The sequence below is a fragment of the Passer montanus genome, unplaced genomic scaffold (genome assembly GCF_014805655.1).
Source record: "Passer montanus isolate IOZ18808 unplaced genomic scaffold, ASM1480565v1 scaffold39, whole genome shotgun sequence".
Taxonomy (NCBI): domain Eukaryota; kingdom Metazoa; phylum Chordata; class Aves; order Passeriformes; family Passeridae; genus Passer; species Passer montanus.
The window spans coordinates 1105245-1126170 of NW_024368707.1; the positions used below are offsets into that span (position 1 = coordinate 1105245).

Genomic DNA, 20926 nt, shown 5'->3' on the forward strand with positions numbered 1-20926 from the left:
GGCGCTTTGCATTTCACTGAGACATAGATTTGGGAAATCACAAGAACACCTTTAGGAGGTTACAGTTACAACAAGTTCAAAATTAGAACACTTTGTGACTGTCTTACACCAGGCAGATTACAAAGAAGCAGTGGTATAAACTGGCGTACAGAAAGTGCTCTGACAGAAATTTTCCACAGAGAAGTAACACTTTGAATAAATAACTTTGGGGGGGAGAGAGTGGGGTGATTCTCCAACTGTTTTGTGTCGAGTTTTATGTGGCAGTTTACATTGTTCCTTGTATGTTGCTAAATAAAATGTACCAAACGTTTTACAATTCTGTTTTTAACTGAACAAAATAAACTGAAATAACTACTTGTGATGCTGAATTTTGGCTGCTAGTAGGACTTTGCATCCACACACCTTTGGCAGGAGACTGCTAGGCTCGTTACGAAAATAAAGTAGCAGGAGAAGAGCCACAGCCGTGGGATTAAAATGAAACCTCACTGACTATAAAATGAGTTTTGCTACTGCCAAGCGATGGACTGGAAAGTGCTGGGAGGAGAGAGGATCCATCACATCTGGACTACATTCCCCGGCAGCCTTCGCGTCGCCCCGCCGGCCTTCCCCTACCTGCGGCGTGCAGGTGGACGCGGTGGCTGCCGGGGCTGGTAGTCCCTGGGGAGGGAAGGGAAGGGCAGGGCATTCCGGCCGGCTGGGCGGGCGGAGTGCGGAGCCATGGACAAGCTGAAGCGGGTGCTGAGCGGCCGCGACGCGGAAGAGCCGAGCGGCCTGGCCGAGGTATCGCTGCGGCTGCCGCCCCGCTGACGGGTGGGGGACCCAGAGCCGCCCGTCCCCGCTGTGCTCGGCGTGCTGGCAGAGCAGCCGGTGCGAAGGTGCCGGTGGCATGGGCGGGCGGTCCCGCGTGGGCTCCGCCAGCGCTGCCCCCGCGGGTTCCCGTGCCGTGGCATGGCCCCCTTCCCGCGGGACGCTCGGGAGAGTGCCGAACAGGACACGGCGCCGCAGCGCCTGAGGAAGTTTTCGCTCTCGGTAGAAGGCAAGAGCTAAAAGTAAAGAAGTTTCACTTTTGTTTTTCTCCTCGTTTCCAGGTTATCGATGCGACTTCCTTAGGCTGGGGCGCCCGAGTGAAAGGTTTCATTGCCTGTTTTGCGATCGGATGCCTGTGCTCGATCTTGGTAAGGACTTTTTACCAGATCTCCCCAGTATCTGAATTTCAAGAGCCCAGATAATGACAGCCTCCCTCTGTGCTGCTGCTTGATTTTCCCGATCTGTGGAGACCTTTGACTCGGTTCCAGTTAGATGCAATACACTGACTCTTAACAAGAATGCCAATAATCGCGATTTACTTTCGTATGCATAATTCTGCAGTTTGGCTCGAAGTTTTCTTAAGATTACTTTCGTGACGTGACACTTCTTGGATATATATGTTTGTTTCAATTTAAAACCTGTTCATTTCCCCCTCCCCCTTTCTCTAAATGTTCCTTTTTAGGGTAGTTGTCTGCTATGGATACCAAAGAAAGGGCTGGTTCTCTTTGCAGTGTTTTATACCCTGGGGAATATTGCATCCATTGGGAGGTAACAATCTTTATATATAATTTCCCTAATAAAAATGAGAAACAAAAGCACAATGATAGTGCATGAGTGGTAGAAGTTGTTGCATTTGCGAGAGAAGATTTGCTTTTGTAGATAATTTTTTCATTGAATTCTACAGAACAGCATTTCCCCAGTAGTGCCCTGAAATGGTAAAGAAAATTTTCATTTGTTTGTTGTTCTTAGTAGTGCATTCAAGGTAAAAGTTGTAAGCATTGAGGTTTTTTGATTTTGTTGGTTCCTCCTCCCCCAGATAAAAATAATTCTTTGCCATTTTGCATTTGGCAGTGTTCTGTGTGTTTTGGTGACTATGTTTGGGGCAGTCCATCTGTCAGGGCAAGCATATATAGTAAAACTTCCTGGCCTTCGAGGTTCATGAAGCAAAGCCCTCCATACTCTGTGACAAGCCCAGTTTTCTGTGACTGGGGAAGCTTAGCGTGATGGAGGAAAGCATAAATAATGGAATTGGAAGTAATATGCTAATGAGGCAGAATTATATAGTATATGAGGCAGAAATATCACTTCAGATAAAACTTTCACCTTGTGTAATTCATCTATTATCTATCACCAGGGCCCTAAATGAGGCTGCAGATCTGGTAAGGGGTCAGAGAACAGATGCAGGCATGAAAACAGCCTTTTATGTAGAGGAATTGAGTTGGATTACTTGGCAGTCCATGCAGAGCCTCTGTGGATGGTGTTCTTGAAAAGCAGATTTAAAAAGCATTTTTTGAAAAGCACGTTAGAAAAGCATCTGTCAAGGATTATCTGATTGGAGCTGACCTTGGCCTGTGCTTCTAACTTAATAGTTCTGCTCTGCTTCTGTTAATTTTAATGGAACAAGTGTGAATAAAATTGTAAATACCTTGCACAAAGAAAAGGGGGAATGGATTTTGTCTCATTGTATAATCCCATTTCTTCTGTTTTGCTGCACTGAGTGCCATAACAACACAGTGTACTGATGCCCCTATGGCAGCAGACAGTTTAATCTTACCAAGTTTCACTTTTGCCTTTCTCATTTCCATGTTCATCTCGACTTGTTTTTCACAGCACCATGTTTCTTATGGGACCAATGAAACAATTGAAGCGGATGTTTGAGCCTACACGTTTGATTGCTACTATTGTTATGCTAGTAAGTGTCCAAGGAGTCACTTTTAACTCGTATAAACCTGGCAATTATTTATTGTGAAGTCCTTTCATATCCATCAATCCACGTATGGCTCAGGACGTCCCTGGGGGTGGTTTTTTGGTTCATGTTTTTTTGTCTTTTCTTAAATTGTCCAACACTGCACATCTGCTGTAGTGGAAGGGCAAGTGTGGCAGCAGAAACACAGCTCTCTGTTAGGCAATACTGAGCTGAAGCCAGCTTGTTTAGTTAAATGAGCATTATGGGTCTATGGCTGGTCTGTGTGAACCATGCATGTGCTTTTTTAGGGTGCTTGAGGTCACAACATCATATTTATCTGTGCTTTAAGAAGTGAATGATGGGAAACTAATTTTTTTAAAAGTTTTCCTATGGATGGCACTAGATATTTTATTTTGCATTATTTTGTCTTTATATATTGGGTCAGATTGCCTTGAAGGAGCTGTGTAGGTATTTCTACCTTGATAAATCATCTCTTTGTAACAAAGCAGCTGGGGAAACTGTGCCTTGGTAACCTTGCATTAGGGATCTTCCCAGCTGGCTGATCGCTTCAGATTTTGAAACTTGTATGACAGAATGAAATTGCAAATTCAACATTCAGTGGAGTCACCCTTGGGATTATTTTATTTTCAGAAGATGGAAGTTATAGTAAACCTTGTGTTGTGTGTGTTTCTGTGTCTGAAAGTTGCTGTTAAGTTTCAGACTGACTCTTCTTTGAAGTACACAGGTTTTTTTTTGTCTCTGCAACTTTCCTGTTTGCTCCTGGTAAGTCAAAAAGTTGAAAGGTGGTTTAACTTGCATGAAACTCCCATTTTCAGTCTGAATGTCTTCAGAGTGCTTGCTTGTATCAGCACTTCCCAATTTCTCTTTACACATCCAGAGATGCTGCAGAGCTTGAGAAATTGACTATGTATGCTTGCAGATCCAAGCAAGAAGCTACTGTGTGGTGTATATATGTGTGTTTTGTATGCATTCAGGATGCCTGGAGTCAGGAGAATTCCTGGAATGTTGTTCACTGGGATAAAGCCAGTCATTAGATGTATGATGCAGTATTTAGACCAATATACAAATCACCACCTTAAAACTAATGGAAGAAATGCATTTATTTTCAGTACTGGTTGAGCTCAAGTGTATGATTTCATTGGCAGTGCATGTCTTAGTGTATGAATATACAGTACTCTAAAGAGGTTTTTTTTCCATTCTAGCAGAAAGATGCACATTATAATCTCTAGTAGCACAATGGTGCATGTGTATCTAAAGGCTGTTAGATGCTGATGAAGAAGATGAATTATCAGCATCTATCATAGATAAATGAGCTGTCATATCTTAAATTGAAAATGAAAACTAATAAGAGGCGTCTATTAAAACTGAGGATTAAAGCAGAAGATTATCCTACTACCCCCAACATTTTAGCTGTGTTGCACATAGTGCAACTCTGAAAACAGAAAAAGTGCTGGTTTGAATGACTGTGCCTTACTTCAGTATATACACAGGAGAGCTACTAAGCAATAGCCCAAAGTTCTTGAAAGTGTAATGTGGTTTAATTTGTGAGCTTTTAAGTAATGACAGAACTTCAATGCCATGGTAACCATGTAATCATCAGGAACTGTGCAGCAGCAGAAAGGCTAAGAGTGGTAACTGAAAAGTGTTTGAAAAGTCTTACTTATGCAAAATAATGAAATGTGGTGTGTGCCTGTGACACCAGGAAGTGTGTGGGATGGAGTTTGGACATGCAAAAGAGCTGCAGGAACCTCTTCCTCTTGCTCCTTTGCAGCCATAAAATAATTTTCTGGAGATACCACCCTGATATTTCCTGATTGCTTTAATTCACGTCAGAAATCTAAAAGTGAGAGCATTTTAAATACAAGAAACTTTTAAATATGAGGAACTCTTATAATGCAGAATTGAATAAAACTGTGAAATTATGTAATTAATTTCTTTCTCTGTGAAGGACCCCATTACAGTGTTGCAATATTTATAGAAACTGGAGTTGTATCTATTTTTAATTAAAATAATTTACTTTCTTCTAGTTGTGCCTCATACTAACACTGTGTTCTGCTTTCTGGGTGAGTACTGGAGTCCTGTATGTACATATCACTGGAGTTAATGTAACTGGAGTATATTTTAAAAGTAAGATTCTTACATTGTTGTCTCTGCTGTTTTTCTTCCTCCCTCCCCTCTTCTCTCCCCTCCAGTGGCGTAAGGCAGGACTTGCACTGCTTTTCTGCATCTTACAGTTTTTTGCCATGGCATGGTGAGTGGTTTCCTCTCTACACACTCCACTTTCTGTTGCATCTGACACCAGTAGCTGAATTGTGAGTGGATTTTGATGTTCAGTTAGGTGAAGGAAAATTTTTACCTTGTCAATCCCTTAGATTCAAGACAATGCGTCAGTGAAGTGCTGACCTGTTCCCACTTCTTGGTCTCTCACACCACTGCAGAGGCTGTGGAGACAGCTCAGGGCTCCATTTCTAGAGGAAGTTCCTTTGATTTCTCTGAGCTTGAACTGAGCTTATTTTTTTTTCCCTTTTAAATCAATTTGTTGCCTACTATCTGGTATTCCTCTTTTACTCTCTCCTGAATTTGTCTCATTCAGAGACCCAGTTATGCAAATCAAACTGTCAGTGTTCTTCATGTAAACATATGACTGTGCAAGGTCACCAAAGGAGTGCACAAACTGATATAGACACCTAGCCAGCCCTCAGTGTTAATCTTGCCTACCTGTAGGTGTTGGAGCATGAAGAATACTGGATGCAGGACAACATTTTAAACAACTGTGTTTAAAATGCTTCCACAACATCCCCCTCTATTTTGCCCTAGTGTTTCATACCCTGGCTAAGATGGCTTGCAAGGGTGTTCTCCTGTAGGGTAACTGTTCTCCCAAGGGTAACTCTTTTCTGTTACTCACAAACTCAGAGCTTCATTTTGGTTATGTAACTTGCAGTTTAGAATATCAGAGGGGTTGTTCTTATATGTGATTCTAATAAAATCTGACATGAAAAGTAACTTTCAAAATCCTTCTTCTTAGGTACAGCATTTCCTTCATACCATATGCAAGGTAAGTTTCTCTACTCTCTTACTGTTTGTCATTTTGAGGTTTAATCATATAGAAGATTAGCTTAGAGAAGCATTGTCATGTGTGGCTTTAGAGGGTTTCCCATGGTGCAGGAAATACAAGTAGTTACATCTGAAAATGAAAATAAGCATTTTCTCTAGTGGGAGAACACATTTGGAGAAAATTAGAGGGCTTCCCATAGGAGTATGTAAGCTTACTGACCAAATGCTGAGCATAAGGCTTACCTTTGGAATGCCTGAATGTTGGTCCAAACTGCTACTAGACAAGTATATTCTTCTGTGTCTCTTTTGGCCTGTTCTCCCCCATAAGCACTGTTCTGTATGAGCACAGTTGTGTCTCCTGCCCCACCCTGCTGCAGTGCCCTGCCTCAGTGAAGTCTTGCAGATGTCACTTCCACAGCAGGTGGGCACTGAGCAGACCTGTTTGTCTCTAAAGCAATTGTATAGTCATGAAAATGAGGTTAATGCAATTAATACCTGATCAGCTGATCTCTGCAGTCCTCAGTGTCAGTAGGATAGTGGCATGGAATGACTCTTATCAAATCATGTAACTGAGGTGACTCTGATTCTCTTGTGTTTTTTTCTTTCTTCTGCCTTTAGGGATGCTGTGAAGAAATGTGTTTCAGTCTGTCTGTCCTAACAGGAATACTGGGTGTCTGACGAAGTTCTAGGTAGAACTGTGTTGGATCACTGTGTTGTGTAGTCTCCTACTTCTGTCTTCAACACGTGCCTTTCAGCTGCTTGTTAGAAGCTCCTTGTGTTATACCCAGCATCTGCATGCATTGTAAGCAATGGTGTCTGTGGGACAGGGGGCTTGTGATCAAATGAAATTCAATTTGGCAGAAGAACTGGGCAGAGGTCCACAATTTGTTATGGTGATTCTTGCATAAATTCATGCATTTGGTTTTGCAAAAGTTTCAAAGTAATGTGTGAATTCTGTAAAGTGAAAATCTTGGCTCTGGTGGGACTGTGCCAGTTCTGGAGTTGAAAACTGATTTCTTACCAACAACTTGTTGTTTTTTTTTAAATAGCCTTATGTCACTTAATCTTTGCACTGTTTGCCTTAGATAATGAAATATTGATATTCTTTCTTTTCCTATCTCTCTTGAAAAATTTTAGTTTTATGAGATTTCTAAAAGATGTAATGCTAAAACTAAACACGGTTTTGGACTAACCATGAAATGTTTGCATCTTTAATGAAATACTTAATTCTCAGTCCATACTGATACTCTTTCCTTAAAATACATGAAAGGGACATTTTCATCTGAAAAATCTTGTTCCTGTTGGAAAAGCATTCGTAAAATAAGGTCCATTGATTTTTCAGCTACCAGGAACCTGTTCTTTTCCTTGCTCATGGTTGCAAGGTAGGAAGCTGACATTTTTCACACGAAGTGAGGTGCTTCTCTTCCAGCTGTAGAATAAGAGCAATGCAAAGGGCGTGGTAGGCAAGCAATAAAATAATTTATGTATGTCCTTTCTCAAAGGACAAACTGTCATAAGGTAGAAGTGGGTTATTGTTTTTAAGCAGCCTAGGTCAGGGAGACGACATTTTCTTCTGAACTTGTAAATAAGTTAAAACTCCAACATTTATCTTTGTTTCTTTGTAAGTAGAATCAGTTTTCTTTCTGCTAAAACTCTTGCACACACCAGTGAACTTCTCCGCATGGAGGAGAAAGCACAATATTCTGTTGCCTGTGGTAGCAAGGAAGGCATGAAATAATCCCTCTGCCAGCTCCAAACAAGTGCTGAGTGGTCTGTATCCAAATTCCAAGGCCACTCTGTTCTCTTCATCTTCTGAGCTATATATAATCATTTACTCCCATGGCATTGCAGTGGTCAGTTTAATATCTGAGCACAGATACCTGATTCTGCTGTGTGAGATAATGTTTAACTACTTTCCCCTTTCCTCTTACCAAACTGTCTTGCTGAAGCCAGTGTTTAAGATTATGGTTTTCCAGTGCACTCTAGTGGAAACTGAAGCATCTCTTCCTCAATCTACTAAGAGTTTAGTTGTTTAAGAGCATTGTGTTTGTATGGCAAGTGTATCCCTGACTTGTACCACAAAGACTTTAATGCAAGAAAAATCTGGATCTACCTGGCTGTGAAGTATAAGCTCACAGTTTAGGCTAATACTTCTATGGCTTCCAGAAAGTTACTAAGAAATTAATTGATCCAAAATTTTAAATTTAAGTGTCCTTCTGATAATTTATAAAGCTCAGTACCATCCACCTGTAAGGATCCTCCAGAAAAAAAATAATTAAAGATTCCCTTTGTAGATGGTATCAAAGGGAGATTTTGATAAGCGTTCTGTGGATTCTAGGTGCCAGAATTACTGCTGAAAAGGAATTTGAATGGAAAATGCCACCTTGGAAAGATGTCACTGATGTTGGAATGAAACAGTTATGCAGATTCAAGTACTGCGTCCTGGTGCTTTTTTGCCTCCCAGGATTTAGAAGTCAGTGTTGAAATAAATATGTTGACTATTAATCTTCTTGAAAAGATGATTTGATTAAATACCCAAGAGAGACTGGGAATTAAAGAAAACTGATCCTCTTTTCCCTGACTGATCTAAGACAAGTGTCTAAACTGATGTGTGTCTTTTTTTATCAGGGACTAAGTTCAAAACCTAATTTACATCAGTCAAAGGACCTATGCCAGTCTTTTCTTAGGGCTTTGATAATGTTTACAGAATTCCTTTTGTGTAAGGGAAATTGAAATGCAATGCTCAAACCTTTTACATTCCAATATTCCTTTAATTTTATAATCTCCGAATGTCACTGAAAAAAGCTACAAGCACAGTATACATTGTTTCTCCTTCCCCTCTCCAGTTAAGTTATGTTAACTCTGATCATCATTCCAGGTTCAGCAGCCACGATAACAGAATTTGACTTTTGGGATTCTTTTTTTTGATTACTTTAGATTAGGAGGAGTACATACCTTTTGCTTATTCCTTGGCTAGCTTGGGCAGGGTTCTGGTAGCCTGACTCTCTGGCAGTTCTTTTGGAAGAACAGTACAGTTGGGTATGGTGAATATTAGTTTTTCAATGTGCACTATTTCTAGCTAACTAGAACCTTTTAGCTGGCTCTTGTGAACACAACCAATTAGAAGTAGGAAATTTATGAAAATACCAGTAGAGAGCACATAAATGGATTTTTGTCCTTTCCCCCTCTCGTCTCAGTTTAAAACTGTAATTCCAGCTTCACAGCCTTTTATGCAGGAAGAGAGAAGAACAAACCTTCATTTGACTGCACAGCACATGAGGCTAGGCAATTGTGCCCTTACAGGAAGTGAACTCAAGGGAAGATGGCAAGGACAGACACAAGGATCACAAGAGTGCCACTGGGGTTTATTCAAGAGTTGCCCTTTAGTGTTTTATTCTGTTCCTCAGGACATCAGACAGTAGGAGAGACTTGCCATATTCTTGCCAATATGTGAAATGTACTCAGGGTTTGTTGCTTCATCTTCAAGCAGTTTTTATTTAAAGTAGCTCTCCCAGAACAAAACTCTTTAGATTCTTACTCACTTTCAAATAGTTGTAGTGACACTGTTTACAAGTTTATCAGCAAAAGAAATTTCCCTTTTATTGAAGTATATTTTATATGACTTTTACATAACTAGGGAGTAAACTATATGAATAAACTATATGAATATTCCCTCTTGAGTAGTTTTAAATCTGAATTAGATTATATCATTATACCTTTTTTTTGGTCATTAAATCTACTTTGTGTTACATTTTGATATCATCAACTTTGGTTATCTGCTTGGCAGGAAGCATGGTGAGTATTTCTGAAGATTTCCATCTCACTGTCCTTGAGGGCAGGAATGTGTGTTGGTGTGTTGTGTGCACTTTACTGTGAATAGAGAGCTTCTGGTTGGAATCACAAAGCTCCTTCCTTCCCAAAGTCCTTGCTCAGTTGCTTACAGCTCTTAACTCAAGGCTGACTTCCCTAAGGAAACTTCTTTGGTGTTGGGTGCCCATCTCAGTAGGATTTGGTGTTCTAAAAGAAAGTGCTTTTTTGCGTGAGAGCCACACAATTTGTCCAACTTTTTTTCACTTTTTGCTGTACAGATAACTTAACCTCAACCAAGCAGCCTTAGTGTACAGTTCTAGCAGGAAATTTGTGTATTCTGGATCAGCTGACTTTCCAGCTATATTAGAAAGGGAGATAGGGAGTGTGATAGTCATCTGTTCCTGAAGTACTGAGACTCTATACATTGAAATACGGGAATTTTTTTTCACTACTTCAACATTTTGCTCTTTTCCATGTGATTAAGTCCATTCTGCTGGATCGGTCCATGTCTCACAAACGGGATGGGACTCTGACTGGTTGCAGACTTAGGATTTATTATCTGTCTGTATCATACAAGCAAAAAGCAAGAGACACAGGAAAATAACAACATCCATGCAAATCCAGATCAAAGACAAGATGGCAGCTTATGCAGAGCCTTTTTCTACATATTCTTTGAACCAGTAGCATAAAAGAAAAGGTGTAAAGTCATTATATTCTAGCCAATAAGAAAAGGATCCATGTGGGTTTAACATTAACAAAAGGACTTCTATAAACCTCAAACAATACACAATAATTCATTATTTAAGATTGAAACTTTTTCTGTCTTTGCAAAGCATATATCTAGAACTTGTCACATCTTGAACTAACAATAAGTTCTTGTTCTTTCTTGTTCCTTATGATATATATAAATGTATTCACTTGGTTTTTAACTTCCTAGTTTCCCATGAGAAGGTTTAGAAATTTCCCAGCCTTTGTTAGCTTTGTGTCTACTTTCTGACGCCTTTTTGCACTTTCTAAATTCTTTTACCTTTTTATATTCCTACAGTCCATTATGAATACGGATACTATCTGAAATGTTTCAACACTGATGATGTGAACAATTTCATCTAATTCAGTATTTATAGTAATAAGATTGTTCATGAGCTGTTACAAAAATCAAGGAAGAATTTTCTGCCACAAGTTCTTTTCAGAAACCATATTTTTTAAAGGAAAGTGTGTTGGGCTCTATGTGTGCCTCCAGCTTCCTGAGAACAGCTTTTCCTTCATTTTGGTACTTAATCATGTTCATGAGATCACTGTGCTATTGTAAACTGAGGAGGAGGAGGATGTTTAAACACATTTGTCTTAAATACTGATGTTTACAACCATAGCATGTGCTGACCATTTTGGAGGGAAAGCACACAAATGGTTTATTGTCTTAAAACCATGTGCCTCGCTGGAATGTAACTAAATCTTTTACCAGCTGTGGAATATTTTTGTAAAATAGAAACCAAACTCAGAAATTCTCTGCAATATTTTATGCTGTTACTGGTTGTGTTTGCTGATGTGCTTTTCCTATGTATTTACATGTTGCGGTGGATGTTCCATGTGTGGGGACACAAGGCTCGACTCCATTTTCTCAGAAGGCTGATTATGTTCTATATTGTACTAAAATACTACATAAAAACTATACTAAAAGAACAGAGAGAAAAGAATGATCAGAAGGCTACAAAGAACAAGAATAGAATAGAATGCATAACAAAAATCTTGTGACTGCTCACAGCCTTGGCACAGGTGGCTGTGATTGGTCATCAATTGAAAACAGTCCACATGGACCAATGGAAGATGCACCTGTGGCCTTCCACAGCAGCAGATTGTTATTGTTTACATTTCTTTCCTGAGGCCCTCAGCTCTCAGGAGGGAAAAATCCTAGGAAGGGATTTTTCATAAAATATCATAGCTACATTTACACTGTTTGATTTTTACTTTGATAAACATCTTTTTTTCTGACTTACAACTTTCTCTGTAATGAAGTGAAACCCTTACAAGTGGTGTTTATTTCCTTTAGTAAAGTTATCACTGTATTAAATTAATTGTTCTTACAGTTAATGTTCTTAATGTTCTTAATGTTCTTGTGAAATACAAAGCTGTGTTTCGTGTCAGGTACATACAGGCAACCTGTGTATCTGTGGTTGTGATATGTGTGGAAACTGACCATGGGACAGTTATAAAGACAATTCTAATAAATAACTGAGGAAGTAAAGCATGGAAGAAGGCTTTTAAACCTATCCTTTGTTTGCAATTAACCTTTATAAGTCTTAAGTTGATTTAGGAACATTTGAATTAAAGCTTTAAGGATGTTGCTGTTTGACAGGAACTTTCTGCTTCTACCTAAAAAGGGTTTTGCAATAATAACCTTTTGAAGTATAATTTTAGAATATTGCTTGTAGTAAGAATCTTTGAAACTATAGCTTTAGAATATATAAAAAGGAAACATGCTTATCTCGATGCCTTAACAAAATATTGAAAAGGATCTTGAAAAAGGAAGATGAACATCAACTCAAGGATTGATAGTTTCAACCAAAGGAAGCTGGACATCACTGTTATGAGATTTAGAGTCCTTGCAATTACAAGGTGAACCCACATCTGGAATCTGGACATCACCAGCTGGGAGACTTCTTCTTTCAGAAGCTGGACCCCACCATATGAGGATACTCTTTTCTGAGATACATCCTGACAAAAACTAAATCACAATAATGTATAGAATTGTGACGTAAAAATTTGGAATAGAAACTGCTGAGAAAGCTTATGAGTACTCCTGTATATATCTGTAAGCCCCAACTATCGGTGTGCAGTTGGAGGGAAAATTTCCCCCACTGCACCCAGCACTGTATTGCTCATACCTTACCATATTAATTAATAAATTGATTGCTGCTTGAATACTGGCCTAGTCAAGCTTCTCATTTATAACATTCTTATGGCTTTTTAAAAAATGCTGATTCTCCTGATGATGCTGGAATTGCTGTGGGTAGTTTATTTCCTTTTATTAGTGTGTTTAGTTTTTTTAAAATTATTGTCCTGTCCTCACTTTCTTTGCTGTGCACACAGCTTGTACTGCTGGGGGGAGTTTTTGTGTCACCAGTGTTTTGCAGCAGCTTCACTGAGCAGTTGCAGGCACCTAGACAATTAGTTGGTACAAGTGGAGTTGTTAAGGTGAGGATGATATTTTCATTACTTCATATTTATTTACCTTAAGAGTCAACCTAGGTATGCCAACAAGCTATCCTTAGTCCATGCTACAGAGGAGATAATGCCTGGTCTTATTCTGTCAGCAAAGACAACAGGAAGCAATACACCTCTGAAATAAATATGCTCTGAGTACTGATGTACACTCAGTAAAATGTAAATAAAGTAAAATATTAATGATTTAGAAAGTTGTGTTAAAAATAATTAGAGGCAATTATTTTATTTTTCTTAGCTTTCAAAGAGCTGGTCTGTTTAACTGTGTGCCTACTATGTATCCAAAGACCTGCTGTGGTTTAATATTTTTTGGCAGTGTATCAAGGCTGTGTGTCCATCAGGCTGTTCAGGGTATGTTACACTGTCTCCTAACTGACAGGCAGGTGGGTTTTTTCCCTGTCTGCAAGGGTGGTGGCGAGACTTGTGTGCTGTGGGAGACTGTTTTCAATTATATTTTGTTGTTTTTGTTGATTGTCTGTCTCACAGCTGACTGAAGTGGACTTTCTGTCCTATAGAAGACTCCAAAGTTGAATTTGGAATACAAGCAGCAGCCTGTCTTTGGTAGTATAGAAACCTAGGGGTTTGCATTTATCTTTTTGAAAAGGTTAGAGTGTCCCAGGAATGTCAGGAAAGCTGGATACATCTGTGTCATATCAAGGCAACTGCAATTCCTCATAGGGCAATAAATCCTTTCTGTGTCTAATAGCTTAGATGTATTTTGCTTGCCTAACTCAACTTCCTGCATAACAACAAAGCTGTAGAACTTTGGCACTTCATTGTCATGCTGAGGTCTTAATGCTTGAATGATTAAAAAAAAAAAAAGGTGAAATACTGATTTTTAATCCCTAAACAATGATCAGCTGCCCTAAAGCGCATTCTTTTGATTAATGAATTTGCACTTTAGAAATGCTCTGAAAGGGTTTGTCAGCTGTGCTACAGCATCTAGTCCTTGAATCCCATTACTTTGCAAAGTCACCAGCATTCAAATTCAGTGACAAGGCACTTGGAAAGCTGCTGTAATGTCTGCCCCTTTCCCTTCTCCTTCCTAAACGTCTGATTTGCAAGAGAAGGTATTTAATGCATGTGAGCCATTCAAAGGTGGGGTTTGATAGTTATTTTGCATCCCTTGCTTGTACCTTTCCTTTTGAGCTCAGCCATGGTTCCAATATTTGTGGGGGTACAGGCTTCTAACTTCCCAGCCATGAAGAGCTGGAAATTCCTAAAGGGAAAAAAATTCAGGTTTTCTCACTTTTCAGAAGAAAGCTGCTGGTGAATTAGAGATGGAATAGTCTATCTAAACTGCCAGTCTTTAGGATTGCTATTTTAAGTTAGCCTGGTTAAAACCCTTCTAAGTTTCTCTTACGTTCCCTTGTGGCCTCTCTAAGAGAAGTTATTCCTGAGAATTCGTGCTTTAAAACCTCTGTGGGAATAAGTGTGGAGTAACATGGGTGTAGTGTAAAAATGGTACAATAAAAGTGTCACCTGCTCAGTGTGATTTCATTGCAGCTCTGAGGGGCTGTCATGCCCTAAAAGCTGGGGAAATACTGAAAGCTGGTGGGGGGCTTTGTACTGGGCACATAGTGCACAGGACAAGGGTGAACAGTTTCATACTGGAAGAGGGGATGTTTAGATTAAGGATTATGTGGTAAATAGGTATGATTCATGCTGACAAAATTGAAACAGTGATCAATATTGATACAGTAATTAATATTTGGAAATAATGAAACAGTTAAAGGTGTAATGCCAAGAAAGAAAGGGAGAAGAGGGGTTCCCCCTGCCTTCTCCTGCAGATGTTCAGAACAGGAAGAAGCAAGAGATAACTATTACTAAATTTAGTTAGAAGAGAGGAGATTTTGGTTGGACACCAGGAAAATGTTAATTATATGAGATTTATTGCTTTAAAGTTAGAACATAATATTGGCTTATATTATACCAGCTTGGTGCACATGTGTAATCCAAAAGGTTAACTAAAGGACACCGAGGAAGAGGAGAGGGCTTCCTCAAAGAAGACCGCCAAAGAGTGGTGTGACCCCCTAAAAGAATGGTGGGGGATGCGTGGTAAAGGGCAGTGATACAAGTCTGATGAATCAAAAATGGGAGGAAATGGTAATGACATACAGCATAAAAGGGGAAATTTTGGCTTGGCAAGCTCGTACGTACAAAAGCCCTACACTCTGTACCCCACACCCCCAGTTATTTTTGCTTATGCACTATTATCAGAACCAAATTATTCCTTATTTTAAACAAATTATATTGTCAATATTTCGAGTGTATTTAATTTTATATATATTAAGCTACTTAATTAAAATTGCTGTCACATTTAATTTCGGGTTTTTGGTTTTTGGGTTTTTTTATTAGATAATTGGGCAAATATAACAATTAGGAAGAAATCCTTTACTGTGAGAGTAGTGAGGCACAGGAACAGATTGCCCAGAGATGCTCTTGATGCCTCATCCCTAGAAGTGTTCAAGGCCAGGCTGGATGGGGATCTGAGCAACCTGGTATAGTAGAAGGTGTCCCTGCCCATGGCAAGCAGGCTGGAATGAGATGATCTTCAAAGTCCCTTCCAACCCAAACCATTCTATGTTGCAATATGTGGTGTGAAAAGAAAACATTTTAAGATGAGCATGTGCTCCTGTGGTTTCTGTTTGTGTGGAACAGGATGTGTCAGGCTCATTGCTTTTGAGAGAGTCAACTGCTTCAACCGAGTTATAATTGCAACTTGTTTAGCAGAAAGCTTTAACCTACACATTCAGGTCAAAAGTGCATGTTTGGTTTGCCAAGTAAACATTGAATGTATTATTTTCGTTCTGAACTCTTGTAAGTAGAACTTAAAGCTTTGCTTAGAATCTCTTTACTTTTTAAATTATTTTCTGATCTTAAAGATGGGAACAGTAATAGTTTCTTCCTCTAGGTGATAATTCATGTCTGAAGACATCACTAAAGATCTTCAAGTCAAAAAAAAAACAAATTAGAGATAAGTATTCTTGTTTAAAGCAAACTAAATTACATTTATCACCAGCCTGACTATATATATTTGGTTTGCTGTTAATGTTTTGGTGAGGCGACGACAGGGGTGGCTTCCCATACATTGACAGAGCCACGGCCATCTGGTTCCAAGATGAACTCAATGCTGAGTAAGGCTAAACCCGCCAGCAACAGTGGTAGCACCTCTAGGGTAACATATTTGAGGAGAAAAAACCCTTACACTAATGCAGCCAAAGAGATGGGAGAGAATTTGTGAGGAAAAAAGCACTGCAGACACCAAGGTCAGTGGAGGAGGAGGGGCAGGAGGTGCTCCAGGTACCAGAGCAGAGATTCCCCTGCAGCCTGTGGTGCTGACCATGGTGAGGCAGCTGCGCCCCCACAGCGCATGGAGGTCCATGGGATGCAGAGACCCACCTGCCAGAGCAGATGGATGCCCATAAGAGGCTGTGATTTGTGGGAAGCCCAAGCTGGAGCAAACGCCTGAACCGAGGAGCCCACACTGGAGCAGGTTTGCTGGCAGGACCTGTGACCCTGCAGAGAACCCACACTGCAGCAACCTGCTCCTGAAGGATTGCACCCTGTAGCAGCTGGTTTGAGGGGGCTCCCCGGGGAGTCCCTGAGGGGCCCCCTAAGCTGCATGTTTGCTGGTAACAGCAACAGGAAGGCTCCACACAGCTTCTGAGGGTGCTAATTACATGAGGGATTATTGGGGGTCCCACCCTCCGGAGCTGCATGGTTTCTGAGGGAGAAGGGGGGAAGGGGGAGGGAGGGAGGGAGAGCTCACAGAGAAAAAGGCCAAGAGAGAGTCTGGTCTCCCTCACGCAGTTTAACAGGGAGATTCAAAGTGGGTGCAGAATTAAGATTTGGGCCAATGGGATTACAGATACATGATACTTCAGGGGAGGACCACAGGCTTGGAATAAACTGTACATTTTTGAGGGGCAAGACAGAGCATACCATTTAACTAAAATGTAACACCACAGCACCCCATGGAAGTGACCCATACTAGAGCACTATGTGAAAAACTGAAGGCTGGGGGAAGGAGTAATGGAGACGTTCATGGAGGACTGTTTTCCATAGGAGAAATACTATGCTGGAGCAGGGGAAGAATGTGAGGAGCCCTTCCCCTGTGAAGGTCACTGGCAGGAAGGGAGAAGAGAAAACCAGAAGGAAAGTTAGGCCTGGGAAAAAATGAGGGGTAGAGGGAAGGTGTTTTAACATTTGGTTTTATTTCTTATTAATTTACTCAGTTTTGATTGTAATAAATTACACTAATTTCCCCAAGTCAAGCCTGCTTTGCCCAAGATGGTAACTGGTGAGTGATCTCTCCCTGTCCTTATTTCAACCCATGAGCCTTTTGTAATATTTTCTCTGTCTCTGCTGAGGAGGATAGAGGTTGGGAGAGACAGAGTAGTACCCAGCCTTTGGCAGGTACCTGGCACCCATCCACGGTCAACCCGTCACACTACATTAAGTTTTTTCCTTGGGTTTGGGTTTTTTTTTTTCTTCTTTCTCTTTTAAAAAAGCATGGAAAATATTCCCTGCTCTCTGAGCTCAGAATTAATCTCAGTTAAAACACCAGACAGGGAGGTACCACTCAAAGAAGCTGCCTGCCTTTCTGCTAAAAACATGCCCGGGGGATGTTACTGAAACTGTGCCCTCATCCCGACATTAATGAAAAGGCTAATCTTCTTTAAGTCTCCTCTAGCCTAACAATCTCTTAAGGGGCTGAACACATGATTAAAAAACAGAAGGAAAGCAGCTGTCTTTTTATCCGTTCTCAATTATTCCGTGGTAGCTGATAGGTGTTGATTTCCTGGGATGGAGGTTACATTTCCCTGTGTTCTTGGGACTCACTGTTCAGAGGGGGGTTAGTTGAATGCTGCAGTGGGAGCTTTGGAGATGGAAAGAGTGAGTCTTATTTTCTGCAATTTCATCTGATGATGAAGGGCTTCCTTTTCTTTGGAAACATGCAGCTAAAGGCCACAAAACAGCTATCCAATGTCAAGGCAAGAAAGGCCTCTTTAATTACCTTTTTCTTGTTTGCATTTTTCCCCCCTCCTTTCTGTGTACCTCACCAGCTGGTGGCCAGGAGCATTTAAGAATAAGCTTAATTAGAAAGTCAGAAATAACCCCTTGCTTTTTCCTGCTGTAACGTAGTAAGTGAAGTCCAATAAGTATTGCAGGATTGTTCTGATTGTTCTTTCACTGCTCTCCCCAGTCCTCATTGCTTCATTTAAAATGTGAGTTACTAAATTATTATTAGTAAATGGAGATGATTGTGAGTGTTTTGCTTGCATTCTGAGCTACTTCTGCCTATGAGCTACAAGGAGTCTGCTTGGAAGTGCCCAGCTCTCCCAACTAGGTTTCAGGGAAAGCTTACAAATTTGCAGGTTTTGTAGGGGCATTTTCTGGTCCTTCTGCCACCCCTACTGCTTTGCTTGTCTAATTAAATGGGTGATAAGTACAAGAGGGGAAATAAACAGTCCCCCCTTCTAGTGGCACTGGCTGTCAGTCACCAGGAACACTTACTGTGCTCCTCTGTGAGTCCAGCTACCTTTTCTTCAAATGCCAGGTTCAGGGAAATTTAACTTCCAGCCCAAGAAATAACTCACACTGGAGAATGGATTGGTCTCTGTGCCTTGGCAATATCTACAGCTAGTGATATTAATCTGTTTGGGCCTCTGTTCCAGGACCTGTAGACTTGAAAAATTAATCTTGCAAGAAAGTAGGAGAAAGAAGGGTTGTTTGGAAGGCATTCCAAGTTGTTATTTAGGTGAATAGAGGGACAAAAGATTAGAGGATGTCTCTCATTTCTCTTAAAACAGGATAAATATTCAAAGTAAATTTCCACACGTAGTATTTTTGTTAAATGAAAAGCCAACAAAAAACAAAGAACTGTGACTCTGGATCTCTCTGGTTTCTGTTCTGCAGCCCTCTCCCACGGCAGCTGTGTGACACAGAGACAGTGCACAATGCAAAGAAGCATCATTCATGGAATCTGGAAGTGTGTTTTAAAGTATAATCTCAGGCCCAAGTACATTCAGCTGGTCATGTTCTTGCATATGTGTAAACTTATTATTTCTTTGGGTAATTCTTTTAGGTTGGAAAGATATGTCAGTGGTGAACTGTGCCTTCTGCTACATCCAACACAAATCACTCTTAGGCTGAACTCTTAGAGCTGAAACAATCTTCCCCATGCTGAAAATAGTAATTGGGTTGTTCCCACTAACTAACCACAGGTAACTACTCTCATTTTGGAAAGTTTTGAGGTTTCAGGTGTTCTGAGCTGTGGTAACATAGTTACTAAAATTCAAACTGTATGAAAGTCAGGTATTTTAAGTTGTTAGATTTGTGGTTTATTTTTTTCCTCTGGACACTAGACTTTCAAGAATCAGATACCTTCTATGAGTGATAACTAAGCACACAAGTGTTACCCACTTCTGGGATGTGAAAGTGCATTTTATTAGTGTGCAGGATACAAGTTTTAGTATGATATCCCAAAGTAAAAACATTCATGCTTCTCCCTTAGGTATGCTAGCTGTAAAAAAATCCAGTCTTATTGATGAAAAACTCTCATCCCAAACCATTCCTTCCATACATGCCTTCTTCCCTACAGCTCAGTCCCAGGAGTGCTTTGGGCAAGCAGTGCACTCCAAGCAGGCCTTCCCTTTCTTTTGCTTTGTGGCAGCCTCCATTTCCAATAAATTTTTTTCTGAGCAAATCCTTTACCTGTAGTGATGCACAAGTGTCTGCTGGTGAGAGAGTTTCACTTCCTCATTTACAAACACTTCCACCAATGTGAACTGTTGTTGCTTTTTTTGCATGGTTTTGGTTTCCTTTAAGTTCTAAGCATCTTGAGGAAGGTAGATGGGATCTGATTTTTTGAGTCTCTAATCCAGTATCACTCCACTTGAAGCCCTGCAGGAGAGATGGAGAGTGAGTACTTCTGAAATCCAGGCTTCTTCTCTTTTTATTTGTCTATAGAAAGAACTGTGTGTAACTACTGGGATATTATTACTTTTATGAGCTGTTGTCTCTTTACCTGCCTTGACTTTGAATCTCCAGATTTCTGAGCAACTATATCTAAAAAGCCTGTATGGAAATAGGGCTTCAGCTAAAAAAAATTCCCAAAGTGACATGTACCTGTTTCAGAAGTTCCTGAAAACCTGAAAATGTTTAATTAAAATTCATGGCACTTCCACCAGCTCGAATTTCTCTAGCTATTTGCATCTGTAGTATAATAAAGTTTAAAATTGTCACATATATTTTCCTATGCATTTCCTCTGCCACTTGATCACATGAAGGGAAAAATTACAGTAGTAGCTTCTCTCTCCTCTTTGAGTATTTGGAAAGGGGAACCCAAACATAAACATATTCTATTTACACCAGCATACCTGAGATGCAATTATTTTTCAAATGCAAAGTGGTACCCTTCCAGGTACCTAAATATCCTATAGATTTTGAAGTACATTCTTTAGTTGTTCAGCAGGGAAAGTGGGCTGCTTATCAACTAGAAGTTGCTATCTGACACCTGCTAATGTAACTCACCTGAGTTTACTTGTAAAATAATCTAGCTATTTTGGTTATGAGTTGACAATTTAAAAAAAAGAAGAGGGGAAGAGGTGTTGGAGTGTGAAGTTTGAAAGCAGCAAAGAACCACAGAATTATTTGGGTTGAAAGGGTGCCAAATAAGGTGCCATCAAGCTCTGGCCATTGTTGTTTAGGTGGATGGCACCTCTCAGTTTTTTTAAAGGTGAGATCAGTTTGCCTTGTTAAATGATGGATTTAACTTAAATTCTCTTTTATAAAGCCTGCCATGGTCTTTTTTGTCTGTAAAAATTCCAACAGTGATCCACCACGTTATTTTGTCTTTCTAAAAGAGACAGAAACACAGAAATTTAATAAGGACTATTGAATCAAAAGAACTCAAAGTTCTCAATAAGCAGACAGAAAATTTATTTCTCTAAAAATGACCTCTAGGACTATGTTTTCATAATCAAGTCCCTGACTATGTCATGTCCAGCAGACCGGAAATTTAAAATACATTATCAGAGATAGATGTATCACAAGAAGTTAGGTACTCCAGTATTTGTTGTATACCAAAGCCCAGTGTTTACA

The 20926-nt window shown here is 40.0% G+C and overlaps 1 protein-coding gene across 5 annotated transcripts; it reads left to right on the forward strand.

Moving 5' to 3' along the window:
- The first annotated feature begins 642 nt into the window (after nucleotides 1–642).
- On the forward strand, nucleotides 643–11328 carry SFT2D2 (SFT2 domain containing 2). 5 transcript variants are annotated; one of them, XR_005628509.1, is made up of 10 exons: nucleotides 643–780; nucleotides 1089–1175; nucleotides 1490–1575; nucleotides 2638–2719; nucleotides 3428–3496; nucleotides 4762–4797; nucleotides 4927–4985; nucleotides 5760–5789; nucleotides 6407–6590; nucleotides 10644–11328. XR_005628509.1 is itself a non-coding variant. In XM_039718013.1 (10 exons), the coding sequence occupies exons 1-9, from the start codon at nucleotides 718–720 to the stop codon at nucleotides 6444–6446; spliced, it is 552 nt and encodes a 183-aa protein (XP_039573947.1). In that variant the 5' UTR covers nucleotides 643–717; the 3' UTR covers nucleotides 6447–6477; nucleotides 10644–11328. The 5 variants fall into 5 exon arrangements, 4 of the variants coding, with proteins under 4 accessions (XP_039573947.1, XP_039573946.1, XP_039573948.1 ...); XM_039718013.1 differs by having other exon boundaries at nucleotides 6407–6477; XM_039718012.1 differs by lacking the exon at nucleotides 10644–11328 and having other exon boundaries at nucleotides 6407–9818.
- Nucleotides 11329–20926: the final 9598 nt, after the last annotated feature.